The sequence below is a fragment of the Dasypus novemcinctus genome, chromosome 8 (genome assembly GCF_030445035.2).
Source record: "Dasypus novemcinctus isolate mDasNov1 chromosome 8, mDasNov1.1.hap2, whole genome shotgun sequence".
In the NCBI taxonomy this organism is placed as follows: Eukaryota; Metazoa; Chordata; class Mammalia; order Cingulata; family Dasypodidae; genus Dasypus; species Dasypus novemcinctus.
This window is the reverse complement of record NC_080680.1, coordinates 40,357,190-40,376,762: the sequence shown is the minus strand read 5'-3', so window position 1 is coordinate 40,376,762 and position 19,573 is coordinate 40,357,190. Positions and strand designations below refer to the sequence as shown.

At 43.2% G+C, this 19,573-nt stretch overlaps 2 protein-coding genes and 1 pseudogene across 7 annotated transcripts in view; 2 read left to right on the top strand and 1 right to left on the bottom strand.

Annotated features, from left to right (window-relative positions):
* ENTREP1 (endosomal transmembrane epsin interactor 1) overlaps nt 1-4,951 on the top strand; it is an 86,319-nt gene extending 81,368 nt beyond the window's left edge. For both annotated transcript variants that reach the window (XM_004454757.4, XM_004454756.3), the window contains 2 exons: nt 2,191-2,483; nt 4,040-4,951. In XM_004454757.4, coding sequence (XP_004454814.2) covers nt 2,191-2,483; nt 4,040-4,243 — 497 coding nt within the window. In that variant the 3' untranslated portion in view covers nt 4,244-4,951. The remainder of the gene's footprint in view (nt 1-2,190; nt 2,484-4,039) is intronic.
* A 1,265-nt stretch (nt 4,952-6,216) lies between these two features.
* On the top strand, nt 6,217-12,100 carry LOC101432665 (mitochondrial dynamics protein MID51 pseudogene; annotated as a pseudogene).
* Nucleotides 12,101-16,189: 4,089 nt separating this feature from the next.
* The window catches only part of APBA1 (amyloid beta precursor protein binding family A member 1), a 266,960-nt gene continuing 263,576 nt past the window's right edge, over nt 16,190-19,573 (bottom strand). For all 5 annotated transcript variants that reach the window (XM_071216689.1, XM_071216690.1, XM_058301690.2 and 2 more), the window contains one exon: nt 16,190-18,243. In XM_071216689.1, the coding sequence (XP_071072790.1) occupies nt 18,112-18,243 (132 nt within the window). In that variant the 3' untranslated portion in view covers nt 16,190-18,111. The remainder of the gene's footprint in view (nt 18,244-19,573) is intronic.

Here is a 19,573-nt window from a genome sequence, read left to right as displayed (position 1 = left end):
CTGCTTATTTCCCTAAAGGTGCAGGTGAAAGTGACCCTGGCCAACCCAAGGCCCCACATTTTAAGAGGTATCTTGACGGAGGTTAAGAGGTCCTGGAAGGTCTTAGGAAAATGAGATACTGCACAAAAACACTGGGAATATACAACTGCCATGTCATTTAAGGCAGGTAGCTTTTTCCTGTTGGGTTTTTTTTTTTTTTAATCATTGGCATCAAAAGTATTCGGTTGCACATGATACTGTGCTAGGTCCTATACAAAGAAAATGATACAAACCTAGTTTGGCTTCCTAGATGCACACAGCTTTGAAGGAAAAAGTCAAAGGAATATATGTTTTTATCCCCTCTTCTGTAATTATTTATCTTTTTACTATGTATGAGTAGATTGAATTATTTAATTCTGGCCTAATTTTAAGAACTTTGGATAAAAATAAACACACATGCTTACATACTCCATCTCTAGCCCTCTGAATTTTGAATTTGTTTGTATCTGAATAATTTGGGATTTTTCTGAATATATGAATACCTGAAACATCATCTACACATCTCTTTATTATAGAAAATTGTAAGCTTACAGAGGAAATAAAGGGAGAATATACAAATCTTATGTAATCCCAGCAGCATGGGCTTCTCTTTGTGAATTATTCTAGCAGCTGGCTTGTGCTCTCCTAAAGTCCTGTCCAGATACAACTTTGCAAACCCTCTAATCCTCCTCTCTCCTGGGTCCTAGTCTCATGTCCCTGCAGTTTGGTTCATTCCTCTGACAGCACATATCGTTTGCTGTAGCTCTAGACTGTGTGAGATCCAGAGAGAAAACTCCTCTTGTCTCTACAGTGGCTTCTGTGGGGACTCCACCACCCGGGACTGCATAGCGCCTCTGCCACCCCAGCAGGCTCATCAGCCAGGCCTCTCAGATTCCCAAGACCCACTTCAACGCCAGTCTCTTCTACCCTGTCTAGCATGTGGAAGACTCAAGCCGGCCACCTGCCAGCTTCAGGGGGAACTTAGGTCTCTGTGCAGCCTTGGGAGAACTCTCCAGAACCCTGTCCCATTCTTCAGTGCTCCAGGGGCGAGGACGACATGTGTTTACCTGTTTGAACCCTCTGCTGTGGAAGGGACCAGGTTGCCTTCAAGTGTCGTTCCTGGCTCTGCCCTCACACCTGGTATCTTTAGCGAATGTTTCCAGAAGACTGATTCTCTGCAACATGCACATGGCAGCCTGCTTGGGAGGATGGTCTCTAGCCCTGGTTTAGAGCTCCTCATGCCTGCCTTTCTCCAGAGAAAAAGGAGTGCTCCCCTTCTTTCACCTTTTCTCTCATCCCCTGTTTCCTCTCTTCTTGAATATTTAAATTCCTGCCAATCAGGTTTTACAGACTGGAGCCACCAGTGCTCTGCACACTGAAGGCTGCTGGCTGGTTAATGGACACTTGGAGGACAGGCCTGGGATTCACTTCAGCCACTGCCCAGTGCTGTGACGTTCTGCTGGTCCTTACCCACCTGCCGCCGGAGGTAGCCGTGGGACTCGGGACCTGCGGAGTTAGAGAGGTGGATTTCCCAGGTTCTCGTTGACTTTCAGAATGACAGTTGATTTTTCTACACCTAAATTTCTCTTTCTGTAATAGTCAGGCATAGATCTACCTCACAGCCATGGCGTGAGCATCGATAATATAAGTCAGTACCGTGCCCTTGAGGATGTTTAGCACAAAGGTACGGTCAGAGTGAATGGAGCATTATTTTCATCACAAGTCTTGTCTCTCTTCAGTCCTTTGCTCCCCTAAAGTGGCTCCTTCATCCTCCCTGCTTTGAACATTCTCTCACTGGTCAACCATGTTCTGTCTGCTTGTCCCATCCACCCCTGTCGAGTTGTTGTTGCCCCATGAAATTGTTGCTCTGTGGAGTTTGCCTTTTGGATGCTCTTCTCTGTCATCTGTCTTTCCCTTAGGGGTCGTGTTTTACATGACACAATAAAATGTTTTAAGACATGTCCCATTGGACCTACACTTCAGGAAGTCAGCTTATTTCATGTTTCTGTTTTTTCCTTTTCCTTCTGCAACATGAAGGGCAAGATGTGCATGGCTGTTGGCATTTGTCAGATGCTTTCCAGGCTGAGCTTAGTGGCCTGTGCTGTTTCAGGCAGAGGCGTGTGTTCAGAGGGGCTGGGCCGCGGGGTAACTGCTGGTGGTCTCTGTCTACAGCTCCCCCCGTGCTTAGCTGTGAAGCTGCGACTCAGACTGAAGGAAGACTGGAGCTGGCTGCAGTGACTTTGAGGAGAGGTTTGAGACCGAGAGCTCTGCGTTCCAGGCCACGGTCTTTAATAGATTACAAATCTTACATCGACACCAAACTGCTGGTGGCAAGGTTCCTGGAGCAGTCCTCCTGCAGTATGGCCCCGGACATCCACGAACTCGTAGAGAACATTAAATCTGTTCTGAAATCTGATGAGGAGCACATGGAGGAAGCTATCACAAGCGCCAGTTTCCTAGAACAGGTAATTTTATTATTAATATGGGTCATGCATCAGATAACTCATTTCCATAGGGGCTTTTGCAGCTTCTCCGATTTCCTGTGCAAGGCAGATTAAGTTCACGATCATGCTGTCAAGAGAAAGCGGTTGGAGGACAGAGAAAAAAGCAGGAAGCTTGCCTCTCAGATTCACTGTCTTCCCTGTAGCCTTCTTGGCCCAAGGAAAGAGAAATTATTATGGATGTGGAGGCATGCCAGGAAAAAGAAGGGTGCAAATTAGGAATAAAAATAAGAGATACAGATGGTGTGGAGCCCATGCAGCAAAAATATTGGTTTTCCTAGACTGAAAGTTTCCCTTGAGAGGGGATGTTTTTTTGAGCCCTTTGAAAATGATGACATACATGAATGTTGGCAAGATTCTAGGAGCTCTTCACATTCCTGTGAAATGTTTGGCAAGGTAAATTGGTAGGAGTTAGACCAGAGGTTCTTAACCTTTTTTATTCCACAGACCCCTTTGCCAGTCAGGTGAAAACCCGGACCCTTTACTAAGTCCACACGATACTGTGTATTATTTAATAAATATATCACACCTGCACTTTCTCTAGGTGTTTACTCCATCACTGCGGGTGTGGGGGGTGGGTGTTGTAGACATGGGTAAACAATGGCACATGGACACTGCCTGATGCTGTGCCCAGCAAATAAATCTTGAGTTGAAAGGGGCTGAGTTTCATGGCAATTACTAGTTTTAGGCTCCTCTGTAAAGTTTTAAGGCGATTAAAGAAACCCCTTCTCACTTTCCTTTCTGTTTTCCTTTTCCATCTTCTGGCCTCTTGTTACAGAATCCAGAAGCCAGTTCTTTCCCAGGCCCTCAGGGTTCCAAGGGAAGGGAAGAGCAATCTTATTACTCATGTGAAGCGGCACAGGAACCATAGACCCTCATGTTTGCATTCTAAAGGAGAGGACAGTCGGTGCTCCTGTGTCTATGTTCAGTTAGGTCAGTTAGCTGTATCTTGGTTTTTGGTTGTTATTTTATCAGCTCATTACCTAATCACAATCCCAGACTAGCGGTTCTTAAATCTTCAAATGCGTCAGAATCACCCGGGGTTCTCTTCAAAACTACAGATGCTGGAACTCCGGTCTAGACTCACTGTCAGAATTGCTGTAGATGGAAGCTGGGAATCCATGTTTCTGACAAGGTCCACTGAAAATATGCAGTGAGAATCTCTGGCTTAGACCACAGGGAAAATGGAACTAAGGGATTAGAAAAAAATACTAAATATAAAGCAGGAAATTTCAATAGATAAGTCAATTTAGTCTGGAATTCCTAAGATTGCAACAATAAAAAGTTTGGGGAATTCTGCAGCAATGAAGCCTTTTTGCTTTTTCCCAACCCAACTATTCTTAGGAACTTTAGAAAAGAGGTGAAATTATCTCTGGAATTTCAAATGGGTTCCACTTTGGGAAAACACCTTTTTTTCTTTCCCAAAGCAACTAAACATTAAGACACACAGACAGATATAAGGGTCTAAGGACCACATCTCATGATGCTTAACCTCTTCCCTCCTCCTTATTCTCCTAAAGATAATGGCCCCCTTGCAGCCCAGCACTTCCCGGGCCCCCATGCTGCCCTCCCGAAGACAGCCTGGCCTGCTGCACCTGCGGAGCTGTGGAGACCTGAGTACCTTTGCCTTGCCGGGGAGGCCGAGAGCTGAGAGGAGACCCCGGCGAGCCGAGGCTGAACGGCCACACAGCCTTATCGGTGTCATCCGAGAGACTGTGCTGTGAACCTGCAGGGCCAGGGTTCTGCACGAGCCTGAGGAGCAGGGAGAAAGAAAGATGGCCCTGGAAGGCCGCTCCAAGGGGAAGGGTCCCCTTCTGTGCAGTTTCATGGCTGGGAGTTGGGGTCCTCCAAAGGGAACTCCTCAAAAACTTGGCACTTCTGAGAATGTTTGTTCCCACTTTTTGGCTCCCATTTTTGCTGACTGAAGGCATTCAAGGGTGAATGAGGAGATTCTTCCAGACCCACTTGATTTTTTGGATGCACTGCAATGGAGGCTGTGAAGGCAGGGATGCCTCCTGCCAGGTGTCTCTGCATTCCTAAGGGCCATGTGCCCTGGTGAGGGCAGAAACTGGGCTTATGAGTCTTTGCCCACCTCAGCCCTCATGTTTGTCTTTCTTGCTGAGTCCTTTCCCTCATTGGAAGGACAAATCTGTTGGGCTGCTATTTATAGCTGCCTGTGGCCTTTCTCTGCTCCATGAAAGAGAGTTGGCACGGAAACAGAATGATTATCCCCAATGTGGTTGAAATAGTCAAGCCTCATTTTAGATCACCCTCAAATTATACTCTCTTTAGGAAAAACAGGAAACTTGGTAAGCAGCAGATTTTAAAGAAAGACATTTAGGAAGAGAACTATTGTTGATTCAATTTATTATTGCTTGCAAAATTTAGAGACAGCTAAGGCAGAACTGAGAATAAAACATGTTTACTTTGGACCTCTGGGCTCAAGTGTGCAACATTTGTATATGCTTAGGCAGCTAGGCCTTACCTTATGTGCAGTTTGCAACTTGGAGCAGTGGTGGTCAGTTTCCTGGCCAGGCCCACAAAATTAGTTTAATCTCCAAGGTACCCAACCCTGTAGACAATAATGCTTCAGCTGAATGGCTTCATGAACTGCTGTTCTAATGGGGTCCATGAACAGTCAGTCAATAAGGTAATTATAAATTGGAGATTAGTATGGAGAAGGAAGGGGGTGCCACTTCATACTCACTGGAAGGCTATTATTAAAATAATGGAAAATAACAAGTGTTGGTGAGAATGCAGAGAAATTGGAACCCTCTTGCCTAGCTGGTAGCAATGTGAAATGGTGCAGCTGCTGTGGAAAACAGTTTGGTGGTTCCTCAGGAAGTTGAACCTAGAATTAACCCTATGAACCAGCAATTCCACTTCTAAGTATACACCCCAAAGAATTAAAAATGGACTCAAACATATACTTGTACACACGTTTATTTTTTTTCCTTTTTAAAAATCTTTTTTTTAAAAAAAACATAAGTCACAAACAATGTTACATTAAAAAATATGAGAGGTTCCCATATACCCCACACCCCCCACTCCTCCCACACTGACAACTTCTTTCATTAGTGTGGTACATTCATTGCATTTGATGAGTACATTTTGGAGCATTGCTACACAGCATGGATAATAGTTTATGTTGTAGTTTACACTCCAAGTCCATTTATACACCATGTTTATAATAGTGTTACAATAGTCAAAAGGTGGAAACAACCCAAGTATCTATCCACAGAGGAATGGATAAACAAAACGTATTAAATTCATAAAATGGAATATCATCCAGCTGAATAAAGGAAGAAAGTTCAGATACACCCTAAAATATGGATGAATCTTGAAAACATGCTAATTGAAATAAGCAAGACACAAAAAGGACGGATTTTATGATTCTACTTATATATCTAGAATAAGCAAATTCATAGAGACAGAAGTTAGATTAGAGGGTACCAGGGACTGGGGTGGCAGGTGGGGAGGAATGGGGAATTAATTGCTTAATGGATAAAGAGGGTTGGTTTGGAGTGAAGGAAAAGTTTTGGTAATGGATGTTGGTGACGATAGCAAAACATTGTGAATGTAATTAATGCCACTGAATTGTATACTTTAAAATGGTTAAAATGACAAAATTTAAGAAAAAAAGGAAGGGGATGGTTAGAGAGGGCTTCTTTGAGGACATGACTTGGAGAGTCCCACTATGAGGTTCCAGGCAGAGGGCAAAGCCACTGCAGGGACCAGTGCTCTCTGGCCGCCAACCCCGAGAGTAACGAAGAGAGGTGGGCAGGAGCCTCAAGGGCTGACTTCAAGCTTACAGCAGGACACCGATGACTTGTCCACAGAGGAGGGACAGGCTGAATTTACATTTTAAGGGGATCCGGGTCCTGCCTGCAGAATAGCTTAGATCCAGGCAGGAGTGGACGTGCGTAGAGGTTACCCAGTAGGCAGCGTGCGTGCGTGCGCGCGCGCGCCGCGTGCGCCGCGGGCTGCGCTGAGGCTCTCCTCCGTGTCCCCTCACTTGGTCCCTGCGGCCCCTGAGGCGCAGCTCTTACCACCTAAGTTTACAAGTGAGGAAGACGAGGTTCCTGAACTTCCTCAAGGTCACTCGGAAGGTAAGTGGTAGCGCTGCCGTTCTCACGCAAGCAGTTTCCCCAGAAACCACTGCCTGACCCGCCCTCCCGCGCAGAAGCGGTTTGCTGTGGTGTTTCTGTGAAGTTGTCTGAGTCCCAGCTGGCCGGGCCTCCGGCTCGTTACCAGGCTCGCGCCTCAGCAGCTCGCCCTCTCCCTAGAAGGCCCGCGCAGGCTGGAGACGATATCCCAGCCCCCCACCCAGCTTGAGGGAGAGAAGACATCAGCCTTAAGCACCATGCCCCTGTCTGAGGGGTGGCAGGTTCATTCCATACCCTGAAGGCTCAGGGCAGAGGTGGGGAGCCCCGACTTGTGGACAGTCTCTGGCACCCATCCTGGGGGAAGCAGACCGAGCCGTCCGAGAAGAGGGAGGCATGGAGGCTGTAGGCATCCCTGAGATGCATGTCAGAAGGGAGTGGGGACCTGTCCCAGCTTCATAGAATGGAGCCTGCAGCCTGGGGAATTTCAGGATCTGAAGGTGTTGACAAAATCAGAAACCTGAATTCTGTCATGTTTCTTTCTCAAACTTCAAGGACTATTAAAGTATTATAGTATATTGACCTCAGGTGGTGACTCACCTCCCAACTAGTTTGTCTGAACTTTAAAATACTTAAGCATTAACAGTGTGATAACATGTGCATACATTAACTTAATGTATACTGAGAGGGCATTTTTTTTTTGCATTTCAAGTACCTCCTGAAGTACTCAGGAGTCCATAGTCCTGAGGTGGGGACTAAGCATTTCTCATATGGTTATCAAAATTACACTAGGGGTGGGAATGTAAAATGGTGCAGTTGTCGTGGAAAATCGTTTGGTGATTCTTCAGAAAGTTAAAATACAGTTACCCTGTGACCCAGCCAACTCCACTCCAAGCTATATACCCCAAAGAATTGAAAAAAGGACTCAGACAGATATTCCTATACCAACGTTCATAGCAGCTGTATTTACAATGGCTAAAAGGTAGAAGCAACCCAAGTGTACCTCCACAGATGAATGGGTAAACAAAATGTGACACGCTCATACAGTGGAATATTCTTGAGCTATAAAAAGGAATGAAGGAATGAAGTTCTGATAATTCTACTATGTGGATGAGCCTTGAAAACATTATGATAAGTAAAATCTAGACACAAAAGGACAGCTATTGTATGACTCCACTTATACGAAATACCTAGAATAAACAAATTCATAGAGACAGGGAGTAGATTAGAGGTTACCAGGGACAGGGGAAGGAAGAATGGGGAGTTATTGCTTAAGGGCAGAATCTCTGTTTTGGATGATGAAAAAGTTTTGGTAATGGATGATGGAGATAATAGCACAACATGGTAAATATAAATAATGCCACTGAACCGTACACTTAAAATCATTAAAATAGGAAATTTTAGGTTTTTATACATAATCACAATAAAATTTGAAAAAGAAGAAAAAAATTAAACCAGGGAGTAATTAATGCACCTGAGGTATGTTTAAAATACATTTTCACTGATGAAATAAGTGATGCTCAAGTATATCACTGGTCAGAAAGAGGCTTGCACAGTCATAGTTGCCTGTGCACCAAAGAGGTCTAAGAATCTGATGACCACATCAGGACACTCCCAGGTGGGTGCAGGACAAGGACTGCTCCTTCAGGATATTGTGGCCTCTGCCTCAGCCTTTCAAGCAGCTGCATGTCTAAGTGTCTGAGGACAGAGAACTGGACTTTCCCAAGCTTACAAAACTATTTTGTGCAGACTTGCAATGAGTGTTTGTGTATGACTGACAGAATTGTTAGAAGACATGCTTTCCTTGCAACTTGCCAACTGATGGCAAGATTTTGGGGCGTCATATGGCCCCTAAATGCCTGAGGCTGCCCATGTTTGCCAGAAGAACCAAACATTTGCTGAGCAACCCAACTGGCTAGGTCTAGTCACTCTAACCCCCTCAGTTTGCAGATGAGGAAACTGAGTCTTGGAGCCAGTAGCAGAGCACTGCCGAAGACCAGCACTTATGGCTCCTGGTTCAGTTCAGAGCTTCTCAAACTCTTTAGGATGAAGGACCAATTCCCCGCCCCCCCCCAGTCCATCATGGACCAAAAACTTTTGTATAATACTGATGTGTCAGAAAAATGAAATAATGAGGTGGCGGACTTGGCCCAGTGGTTAGGGCGTCCGTCTACCACATGGGAGGTCTGCGGTTCAAACCCTGGGCCTCCTTGACCCGTGTGGAGCTGGCCCATGTGCAGTGCTGATGCGTGCAAGGAGTGCCATGCCATGCAGGGGTGTCCCCTGCATAGGGGAGCCCCATGCGCAAGGAGTGTGCCCCGTAAGGAGAGCTGCCCAGTGTGAAAGAAAGTGCAGCCTGCCCAGGAATGGTGCCACACACACGGAGAGCTGACACACCAAGACGACGCAACAAAAAGAAACACAGATCCCTGTGCTGCTGACAACAACAGAAGCAGACAAAGAAGACACAGCAAACAGACACAGAGAACAGACAATGGGTGGGGGGAAGGGGAGAGAAATAAATAAATAAATCTTAAAAAAAAAAAAAGAATGATAATAAAAAAAAGATATGCAAAAGAGAAATCCCTATTCTAATGATTAGATTCACAGTCATAAAAGTACTTGTATCAAGTTAATATATCAAAATGCTTTCTGAGTACAAACAACTCTTGGTCTGGGCTATAGCCCACACTTTGAGTATGCCAGCCTGGGTTCCCAAGCTAGACTGAGTTTCCCATCCTGTGCACTAAGCTCTGGGGACTGATGAAGGGACCAGGAGGAGCAGGGATGGACAGGGCCCTTCTCTCTGTGCCTGCATCTCTGAGGCTGCCTGTGAGCTGAAGCTCCCACTTAGAGAACCCCACCTCAAAGGTCTTCAGCTTTGGCCATTCCCTCAGGATAAGGAAAAACTGCTGGTGGAAAGAGTCAGCCACTGCCAGGCCTCTAGGCAGGAGAAAAATTCAGGGAGCATAAGAAAGGAGCACATCTCAACCTCCCCAAAGGCAACCTGGGATGCAGACGAGCAGATGAAGGGGACAAGGGAGAAGGCCCCAGCAAAGGCTCTTTGTTTGTTTATTTGGTGGCTCCCTGGGCGCTGGCAACCTCTGCAGGGCCCATGCAAGGGAAGCCAAGTCTGGTCCAAGGATAGCCACATATTTTCACTTTTTCTCACTGTAGGAGCATTCATTCTCTCATTCATTCAATAAGTATTTATTTAGCTACAGAGCACCAGGCCATTGTCCAGGTGCTGAGGAGAGAATGCTGAGCATGGAGAGGGATGGACAATAAATAAACAATAAATGCAAAGGTACATTTACTTTGGTGGCTGCTGAATTGCTCCCAGGCCCCAAGGGAGAGGCAGAGCTGGGAGATCACCGGGCCTGGGTCTCATTTATTCCTTGGTTTGAAGGGATCCCTCATCCCTGGTTGTGAAACAGGCCTTTTGCATGGATGCCCCAGGGTGAAGCTTTGCAGATCTGGACTTCTGGCAGAGATGTTTGGCCATCTTGGGAATCTGAAGAGCACTTCCTTTTCAGAGTGGGAATTCTCGCCACAGTGTGTTCCTCTCCCCAGGGTTGTCACTATCCCAATAGGAAAAGTCTTTTTAGTTGAACAGCTGACAGGATTCTTTTTGTTTTACCTCAACAAAAGAGCTGGTCCAGGCTCCCGATGGTGGAGTGAGACACTTCAGGCCTTTTCCCCCATAGAAGTTTTGAATAACCAGCAAGAATTGGCAGAGAAACCTCTCTCAACACTTCAGAAAAACAATTAAAGGACTACAGTAATAGGGCAAGCACCAAATTAAAAATAAATAAAAGATTACTTTAAAATGGTAGTTATCTCATCGGCTATAAGTTCCTGAAAAATCAGAAGCTAGAGGATCCTGAGGTCTGGGAAAGGCAGCTGGAGAAGGGCCTGGTCACCCCCCATAGCAAAGTGGGGGATATTGTTTAGGATCCAGTCTTTTTCCTTCCCACCCTGATTCCAAGGGGAAGAGGACAAAGGTGTCTTCTGTAGACAATCCTGCTCTCTCCCACTCTACATCACAGATGCATTAAGAAGTCTCAGGTGAGCAATGGCAGGCGCTGATGAGTGCAAAGGCAAGAAAGATTGCAGTGGGATTGGCACAGTCATTGATTTTGTGCTCACCAATACCTGCCTGGTTCGGGGGGGGGGAGGGGCAGAGTGGCCATGCTGGGTATTACCACACCGGCAGTTAAGTGGATGTATGAAAGGGCAGTCAGTGCCCCTACCAGCTCCACCAGCCTGAACCATTCAGGAAAAAGGAGCTAGGAGGAGACAAACTAGATGAACTCCCCTCAGCTTCTGAAAGAGGACATGAAGACAGGTCTCAGCTGGTCCCTATAGATACTTCCCATAGACTCCTTGGAGTACTTCTTGGGAGTCCATTTACTTGTGAGTACATAGGTACATTCTGCTCACCTGGCCCAAGCCATTGGCTAGGAAGGGCCAGGTAGACTTGAAGTCATGACTCACCATGTCCCTGCAGGAAAAACTTCTTTCTTAATACTGGAACTGGACAGGGTTGGGCCAAGCAAGCTGCTGTGGACATATGTGCCAAGCTTTGGGACTTCCGGTGGGCAAAGTTACCTGACATACCACTTCAGGACATGTACCTGAGTGGCAGCTTCTATGATGATCTGCTGGTGGTGACAGTCGATCGTATCCAACTTATTGTGCCCCTTGTGCTGAAACAGAACCTGTGGTCATCTCTCCCCAGAGAGGATACCATCATGAATGTGCCTGGCTTCTTCCTGGTTCTTTTTGAGAGCCCAGAATACTTTCCTTGTAGTAGCAGTTACTGGGACAGCTGTGTTGTAAGGGGCTATCTCTCCCCAAAGACAGTGGCAGACATATTTGAGAAGGTAGTGTCTGGTTCCATCAACTGGCTGGCCATAGGGCCCCTCTTGGACTGTATAATCTGACTAGCACCACCACTGGAAGGTCTGACTCAGGAAATGTAGTATGAGCATAAGAAACATCTCATCATTGACTTCTGCCATCAGTGACCCTTAGTAATACTGACATGGGGGCCAGACCATACCAGCTAGCCCAGTATGATGACAACCTATGGTAGCTGAGCCTGCATCCTGCCAAGATGGTACACCTGCTGGCTTTGGACCAGGACGATTCAGGCTGCCCATCTTTAGTCCTCAAGATCCTCAATACCAGAATTGCAGGTCCACTCTGACCTGGGGCCATCTCACTGCCAGCCCACTCACCACTGCCATCCTCCACTGGGCCCAGGAGGAGACTGACTGGTTTCTGTATATGCTGGCCAGCCATTTTCTGCAGGCCCTGAGGGGGCTCATCAGCTACCTAGAGGCCAGAGTCCTGCCCAGTGCCCTGAACCTCAAGGTGAACTTATTTGCTGAACTTACTCCTGAAGAAATAGATGAGTTGGGATACACTCACTTTTGCTTATGGTCTGAGCTGGAGATGCCACTGCAGACGTAGGACAGATGGAAGACACATTGGGAGTTGGATTCTTAGTTAGAAACACATAGCTATGTAGTTGGTGCCTCACAGGGTTCCTGGGGGCCTCCCATGCTACCGGTCATGGCCCTGTTCACTTCATACTGATTAGGATGCCATCTTTTCAGTTGCCAATCTCCTCACTCAACTCTTTCTATTTTTGTCACCAAACACTGTGCTTCTTGCTCCTCTCTCCCCACCCCTATCCCCAAGCTAATTTTTCAGAATGAATTGAGAAGGCAGAACACTGGTCTGGACTATTGACACCACTTGGTGTTTTACATTTTGGCCTATGTTTTCTGATTCTGTCTGCTCTGGCTTTTTGCCTGTTGTTTCAGTGTCTTTTCCTTTTCCATCTTTACTCTCTTTCTCATGACTTCTGTTTTGCTCTTCCCTGGAGCACATCTGCCCAGTTGAGATGTTGCTTTCTAATTGAATTTCAGTGAAGAGTTATGATTGCATGTTTTCAAGTTGAACTCTGAAGAATTAGTGCTGAGACAGTGTTTAGGGTTTCTTCAGGTAAGGCTAGCAGAAGAGCTGGTCTTTGACCCAGGTTTCTGGAAAAGAAGTCCGTTCCTTCTTCCTGAGCACCTCATATTCATAAGTGCTGAGAATGTCTCTCATGAGCACTCTGTTTATTGACCCACATGGGAGTGAGGGTGCAGTATAAACTGGACATAAAAAATGTGGTAGGATCTCATGGTACTCTGATTAGCCCCAGCCCTATCCCTCACCTGCTCAGTACAGAATCGGCTCAGTGTAGATTCCTGGTCCAGTTCCAGAGGGAGCAGAGTAACCCTTGTGCCTGTATGGGGAATATGTATGTCTGTATGTCTGGCCTTAGGAACTCACCACCCAGAACTTGCCTTGTCTGTAGAAGGCAGTTCACACTGCTCTCCTACAGAACACTGTGGGAGACCAGTCAGATTATGCGGCCTGGGGCAAGGGATTGCTGGCTGTAGGGCATGGAGTGTTGTGCCTGAGACTGTGAGGATGCTATTTCCTAGGGAAAAGGGGATATTCATATCCCTATACATGGGGGGAATTTAAAGGGCTGCATGCATACTCAAGACAAGATGTATGCTTAGAAAGGACCAGGGAGGCCCCTGTACTTTGGCCTGGATTTAGTCCCTAAACTCATTGTATGGATAAGCCCCGAAAGAGAGCACTTGTACAAGTGAATCTGCAGAGAATGGGTAAGGTGTTTGTGTGTGTGTGGGTATGTTGTTGTCCTTAGTTCCTGGCATTCAAGGAAAGCTCTGTTACAACACTACCTGGATACAAGTTTAAAGAACACATGATTCAGAGTCTAAATTGCAGCAACAATACATTAAAACATAAAAGCGTCCAGGATTCAACAGAAGATTACAACACATACCACATACAAAGAAACAGCAAACAATCATCTAGGCAAAGGAAGAGATTAAAGAATTAGAAATCATCACTGAGGAGGATCAGACATGGGGCATTCTAGACAAATACTTTTTAAAAAAAGGTTCTAAATATACTCAGAGCTAAAGGAAAACATGGACAAAGAATTAAAGGAAATCAGGATACTGATAGATGAATATGAAGAGACTATCAAGAGATGAAATCATCTAGTCTGAGGAGCAGAAAGAAGAAAGAATGAAGAAAAGTGAACAGAGCTTTATTGACCCATCAGGCATACCAATATACGCATTATGGGAATTGCAAAAGGAGAAGAGAGAGAAAGGAGCAGAGAGAATATTCAAAGAAATAATGCCTGAAAAATCATCAAATTTAACAAAAGACATGATTATACTTATCCATGATGCTCAACCAACTCCACATAGACCCATGCCATGTTATAATCAAACTGTCAAATGCCAAAGATAAAGGAAAACTCTGAAAGCTACAAGAGAGAAATGATGTATCAATAAGATTAAGTACCAATTTCTCATCAGAAACCATGGAGGCAAGAAGGCAGTGGGAATACAGATTTAAAGTGTTAAAAGCAAAACATTGCCAACTAAGAATTCTGAATCTGGCAAAACTGTCTTTCAAAAATGAGGGAATGTTTATGACATCCCCAGATGAACAAAAGCCGAGGGAGGTCATCATCACTAGACCAGCCCTACAAGAATACGATAGAGAGTTCTGCAGGCTGACAGGAAAGGACACTAGACAATGACTAAGGCCACTTGAAGAAATAAAGATCTCAGTAAAGAAAATTACACGAATAAATATAAATATCAATATTATTGTATTTTTGGTTTGTAACTCCAGTTTTTACTTTGTACAAGATCTAAAAGGCAAAGGTACAACATGTAATGATAAATCAGTGGTTTTGGACTCATATAAACATGTAATTGGTGACAAGAACTACATAAATGGGGGGGCAGAGGAATAGAGGAATATAGCATGTGTATACTTTATAGTTAAATGACATTAAAGCAAATGAGTTTGTTTGAGATTTAGGATGTTAAATTTTAGTCCCATGACAAAGAAAATATCAGAGAATATGCAAATTTACAAAGACCTAAAGTAAAGCACAGATTACCAGGGATGGGGGGCAAGGGCAGTGGGGAGTTAATGCAAAAGGAGTGTGAGGTTTCTGTTTTGGTTGAAGGGAAAGTTCTAGTTATGGATGGTGGTGAGGGTGCTGTGTCATTGTGAATGTGATTAATCTTAAAAAAAGAAAGAAAAAAAAGAAAGGTACACTAAGGAGATAATGGCAAATGCAATACATGATACTGGTCGGGTCTAAGAATGGAGGGGGAAAAAAAAAAGAATGGAGGAGAAAGGCTCAAAAGGACATTACTAGGACATAAGAAAAAAATGGAATATAGAATGTAATCTTTTATCAATGTTAAATTTCTTGAACTTCATTACTGCACTTAAGGTGATTACATAAGAGAATATCCTTGTTCATAGGAAATGTCCATGGAAGTATTATATGCTTAAGGAGTATAATGTGTACAACCTGCTGTCAAATGTTCAGAAGATAACAGAGGGAAGTGGATGTGCTCAAGCAATTGGGCTGCCATCTACCATATGGGAGGATCTGGGTTTGATGCCTAAGGACTTCTGGTGAAGGTGAGCTGGCCTGTGTGGTGAGCTGGCTCACGCGGAGTGCTGGCGCAGCAAGATGACACAACAAAAAGAGACACAGAGAAGAGATAATAAGAGACAGCAGATCAGGGAACTGAGGTGGTGCAAGAGAATGATCATTTCTATCCCACTCCAGAAGGTCCCAGGATTGGTTCCCAGGGTTGCCTAATGAGAATACAAGTAGACACAGAAGAATGCACAGTGAATGCACACAGAGAGCAGAGTGTGGGGGGGGAGTGGAATAAATAAATAAACCTTTAAAAAAAAAGATGATAGATATGGCAAATGTGGCAAAATGTTAAAATTGGTGGATCTGGGTATCTGTGGGTGGGGTGTGGGTATGATGGAGTTCTCTGTATGGGGTCCATATTATTTTTTAAACTGTCATGCAAGTTTTTAATTCAAAATTAAAAGTTAACTTTTTCTTTTGAAAAAAGGATCTGGGGCCAAGATTCAGGATGAATTGTCCTCTCTTACAAAGTGGCTGTAGGACTCAGGTCTGTAAAGGTTTTTCTGGCATCTTTTAGACTGTGTGTGTGAATTCTGCTCCAAAAGGAGCATTTCATGGTAGGGGTGCGAGGTAGATTAGGCTGGAAAGAATTTCAAGCAAGGAGAACTATTGGCAGTGTTCTGCTCTGGTAGTGAGCTCTACACAACCTCCCCCACCCCACTGCCCCTGTGTCTGCTTGGTGGAGGCAAACCAGTTTTCAGCAGTCATAAACCATAATGTCAGAGGTGTCAGGGACTAAGGCCTACCTCCTCATTTGGTAAATGAGAAGCCCAAGGTCCAGAGAAGTAAACTGATTTGTTTCAGATCACACAACCTGCAAATGTTAGATTTTTGGACCTTAAGTTTATGTCTTCTGCTTTCTATCAGAAGACTGCATGCAACAGACTTATCACTTAAAAAGAGTAGTAATGACTAATATCTATTGGAAGCCCCTCCAGATCTGTCTTATTAATTTAGTTCCATTAATCCTCAGTAATTTTCACAATTCTTTACCAGTTCTATTACTCAACTTGATTTCTCTTGTCTAATTGCATTGACTAATATCTCTAGTACAGTGTTGGCTAGTAGAGATAGTGAACATTCATGCCTTGTTCCAGATATTAGTAGAAATACCTCTGGTCTTGTCCCATTAAATTAGCTTTAGGACTAAGATGTATATATATATTATCATGTTGAGATTGTATATCTCAGTGGCTGTGTTCTTGAGAGGTTTTTTTTTTCATGAATGGTGGTTGAATTTTGTGAAAGACTTTCTCAGCATTTATAGAGATAACCATTTACTTTTTTCCTTAAATTTATTAATATATGGAATATGAGATGAATGGATTTCTAAGCCTTGCATTCCTGAATAAATCCCATTTAGTCATGGTGTATTATTTTCTTAACATAATGTTAGGTTACCTTTGATAATGTTTTATTTAGATACTTTGCATTGATATTAACGAATGATGTTGGTCTGTATATTTCTTTATACTGTCTTTATTTGGTTTAGGTATTAATGCCATGTGTCTTTCATAAAAGGAATTAGGAAGTTTTCTTTCCTTTTCAGTAGGTAGAGTTTCTTATGAAAAATTCAGAGTCTGGTGCTTTTGGGTAGGACAGTTACTTAATGTATCTACTTATTCTTTGGAAATTGGTCTGTTTAAGCTTTCTAACACTATTGGGGGTCACTTTTGGTAATCTGTATTTCCCTAGAAAAACATCCATTGAACTTAGTTTTACTAATTTATTTGCATATAAATCTATAAAATGGTTTCATAATTTAAAAATTTCTTCTGTTCCAAAAGTTATTTTCCCCTTGTCAGTTTTTATCTTGTATATTTACATTTTCTTCTATTTAGATTTATTAATTAGATTTACTGTTTCTCTATTCAATCTCATTAATTTCTTCTTTTGTATTATTTATTTCTTTATGTTTTCTTTTGGTTTATTTTACTCTTTTTATAGTTTTATTGAACTGGAAATTTAATTCATTTAATTATTGCTCTTTTATTTTTATTGATAAAAGTATTTAGTGTAATGGATTTTCATCTGGTCACTGATTTAAATGCATCCCATAAAGTGTTGTAGTTTTTCATTATCATTAGGAACATCTCTTGAGGAAGAAAGTATAAAATTATGATTACAAAATTAGGTTTAGGGCCTTGAAAGGAGCCCAAGCAAGTGAGGAGCTATGACACTTTAATTTCCCTAGCTTTACAGTAAATCCACCTCAATCCAAGAATAAGGCTTGGGAATTTACTCTTGAGTTTATTTAAGTGCTTGGCATTTTTGAGATGGGCAGTAATAAGGGCAGATCCTGGTACTATGAGTAGCAAGAAAAAAATTCTTTTTTTTCCTTCAAAAAAGAATTGGGAAGAGAATGAATGTGATTGTAATGCGTGTCTTGTCCTAAGCATTGCACAGAAGTTCTCTCAGTAGCCTTAGCCATAAGGCCAATTGTTTTACTATTACCACTTTTTAATTGAGTCAGTAGAGATTCTTAAAGGTTAAACAACTAACTTTAGATTGCATAACTGGTAAAGGAGCTTAAATCCATCCCAGTGCAACCCCAAAGCCTATATTCTTTTCACCACACATATCACATTGTTGGTGCCCAGGAAGGACTGGGTTCAATGATCCTCCCATCTTCTGCACATGGCTAGTTCAGGGGATTGTATTACAGAAAGACACCAGGAAGGGCAAATACTACTTAGTGTAGGATTACTCATTGCGGGAATTGGACAAAGCATGATGACTTCTATTACTATAGAACAAATTATCCCCAGACAACAAATATATGCCATGCCATAGACTCTGAGGTTCAGGAATCAGAGAGCAGTTTAGTTGGATGATTCTCTGCAGCCAAGTTGTTGGTTGGGGCTGCCATCATCTCATGGCTTGGCTGGGGCTAAGGAATTTGCTTCCAAGCTCACTCATGGGGCTGTTGGTAAAACTCAAGATTCTCATTGACTGTTGACTGGAGACTTAAATTCCTCTTCATGTAGATCTCTCCATGGCCCTTCTCAAAACATGGCAGCCCACTTCCCCCAGAGCAAGTGATCTAAGAAAGAGAGAAACAGAAAGTACACACAAGACAGAAATTGCAGTCTTTTTATAACCTGCCTTGGAACTGACATGCCATCTTTTCTTTTTATTAGAAGCAAGTCACAGAGTCCAGCCCACATGCAGCAGGGAGAGGAATTAAAGTACACCTCTTGAAGGAAGGCATATCAAAGAATGTGTAGACATGGGAGTTGCTATTTTAGACAGAGTGACCAGGTTAGGTCCTGCTGTGCTATATTAAAGGAAGAGCTCAGGAGGTCCCCTCTGTTGAGGTGACATTTCAGCAGAGATGTGAATGAAATGAGTTAGTCACATGGATATGGGACAGAGCACAGCAAGGGTAAGGGCAGGCTCTGAGGCAGGAGTGTTCTTGGTGGTGTGTTGAAGGAACAGTGTGGCTGGAATTGAGTGAGCTAGAGAATAGTTGATAGCATATGAGATCAGAGAGGTACCCAGGGTCCAGATCACACAAGGCCTAATTGCCAGTCTTTGTGTGATAGGGCTCATTTGCAGGGTTTGAGCAGGACCAAGCTTGTCACCTGACTCCCCCATGTTAATGAGTTCATTTTGACCAGGTAGGAAACAGGGGACCAGTTAGGAGGCTTTTGCAATAATCCCTGTGAGAGATGATGGTGGCTTGTTCTACAAAGACCTTAATGGTCATGATACATGGTTGGATTCAGGTATTGCTCCTGCCATGTTCACTTATATCCAGGAGGTGGCGCTGCTGACTTTAGAAAAGGTTCAGGATTTAAGACCAAAGATAGTAATCTTAGCACTATTTAAAATAGAAGGGAAAAAAAGAAAGAAATGGGCCTAATATCCAGTAAAACAAATGTTTAAATTATTTTGAATTCAAAATTTAAAAAATATTATATATTTATATGGTAAAATAGTACCATTAAAACATGTTTTAATAGAATTCTTAATGACATGGGAACACTTTACAATATAATGTTAATTGAAAGAAACAGGATATAGCACGATCCATGAAGCACACAGTCTAAAAAGAAACATACCAAAAGCTTCAGGTTGATTCACTCTGGGTATTGAGATTGTGTTTTTGCCATTTTCTTTTCTTTTTTCTTTTCTATTTTTCTAAATTTAAAAACTTTTCCACATAAACATGCATTACTTTTGTAATCAGAAAACCTGTGAAAGTAAAAATTTAAAATAACATTTAAAATAAATATTTCCCTACTATGATTGAGAACAGTGACCCTAAGAGTCTGATTTAGAGTAGGGACGAAGAAATTTACAAGAATTGGCAGAACTTATTGGTTGATTAGATGTAGGAAGAGAGGTGAGTCAAAGGTGGAGTAAACATG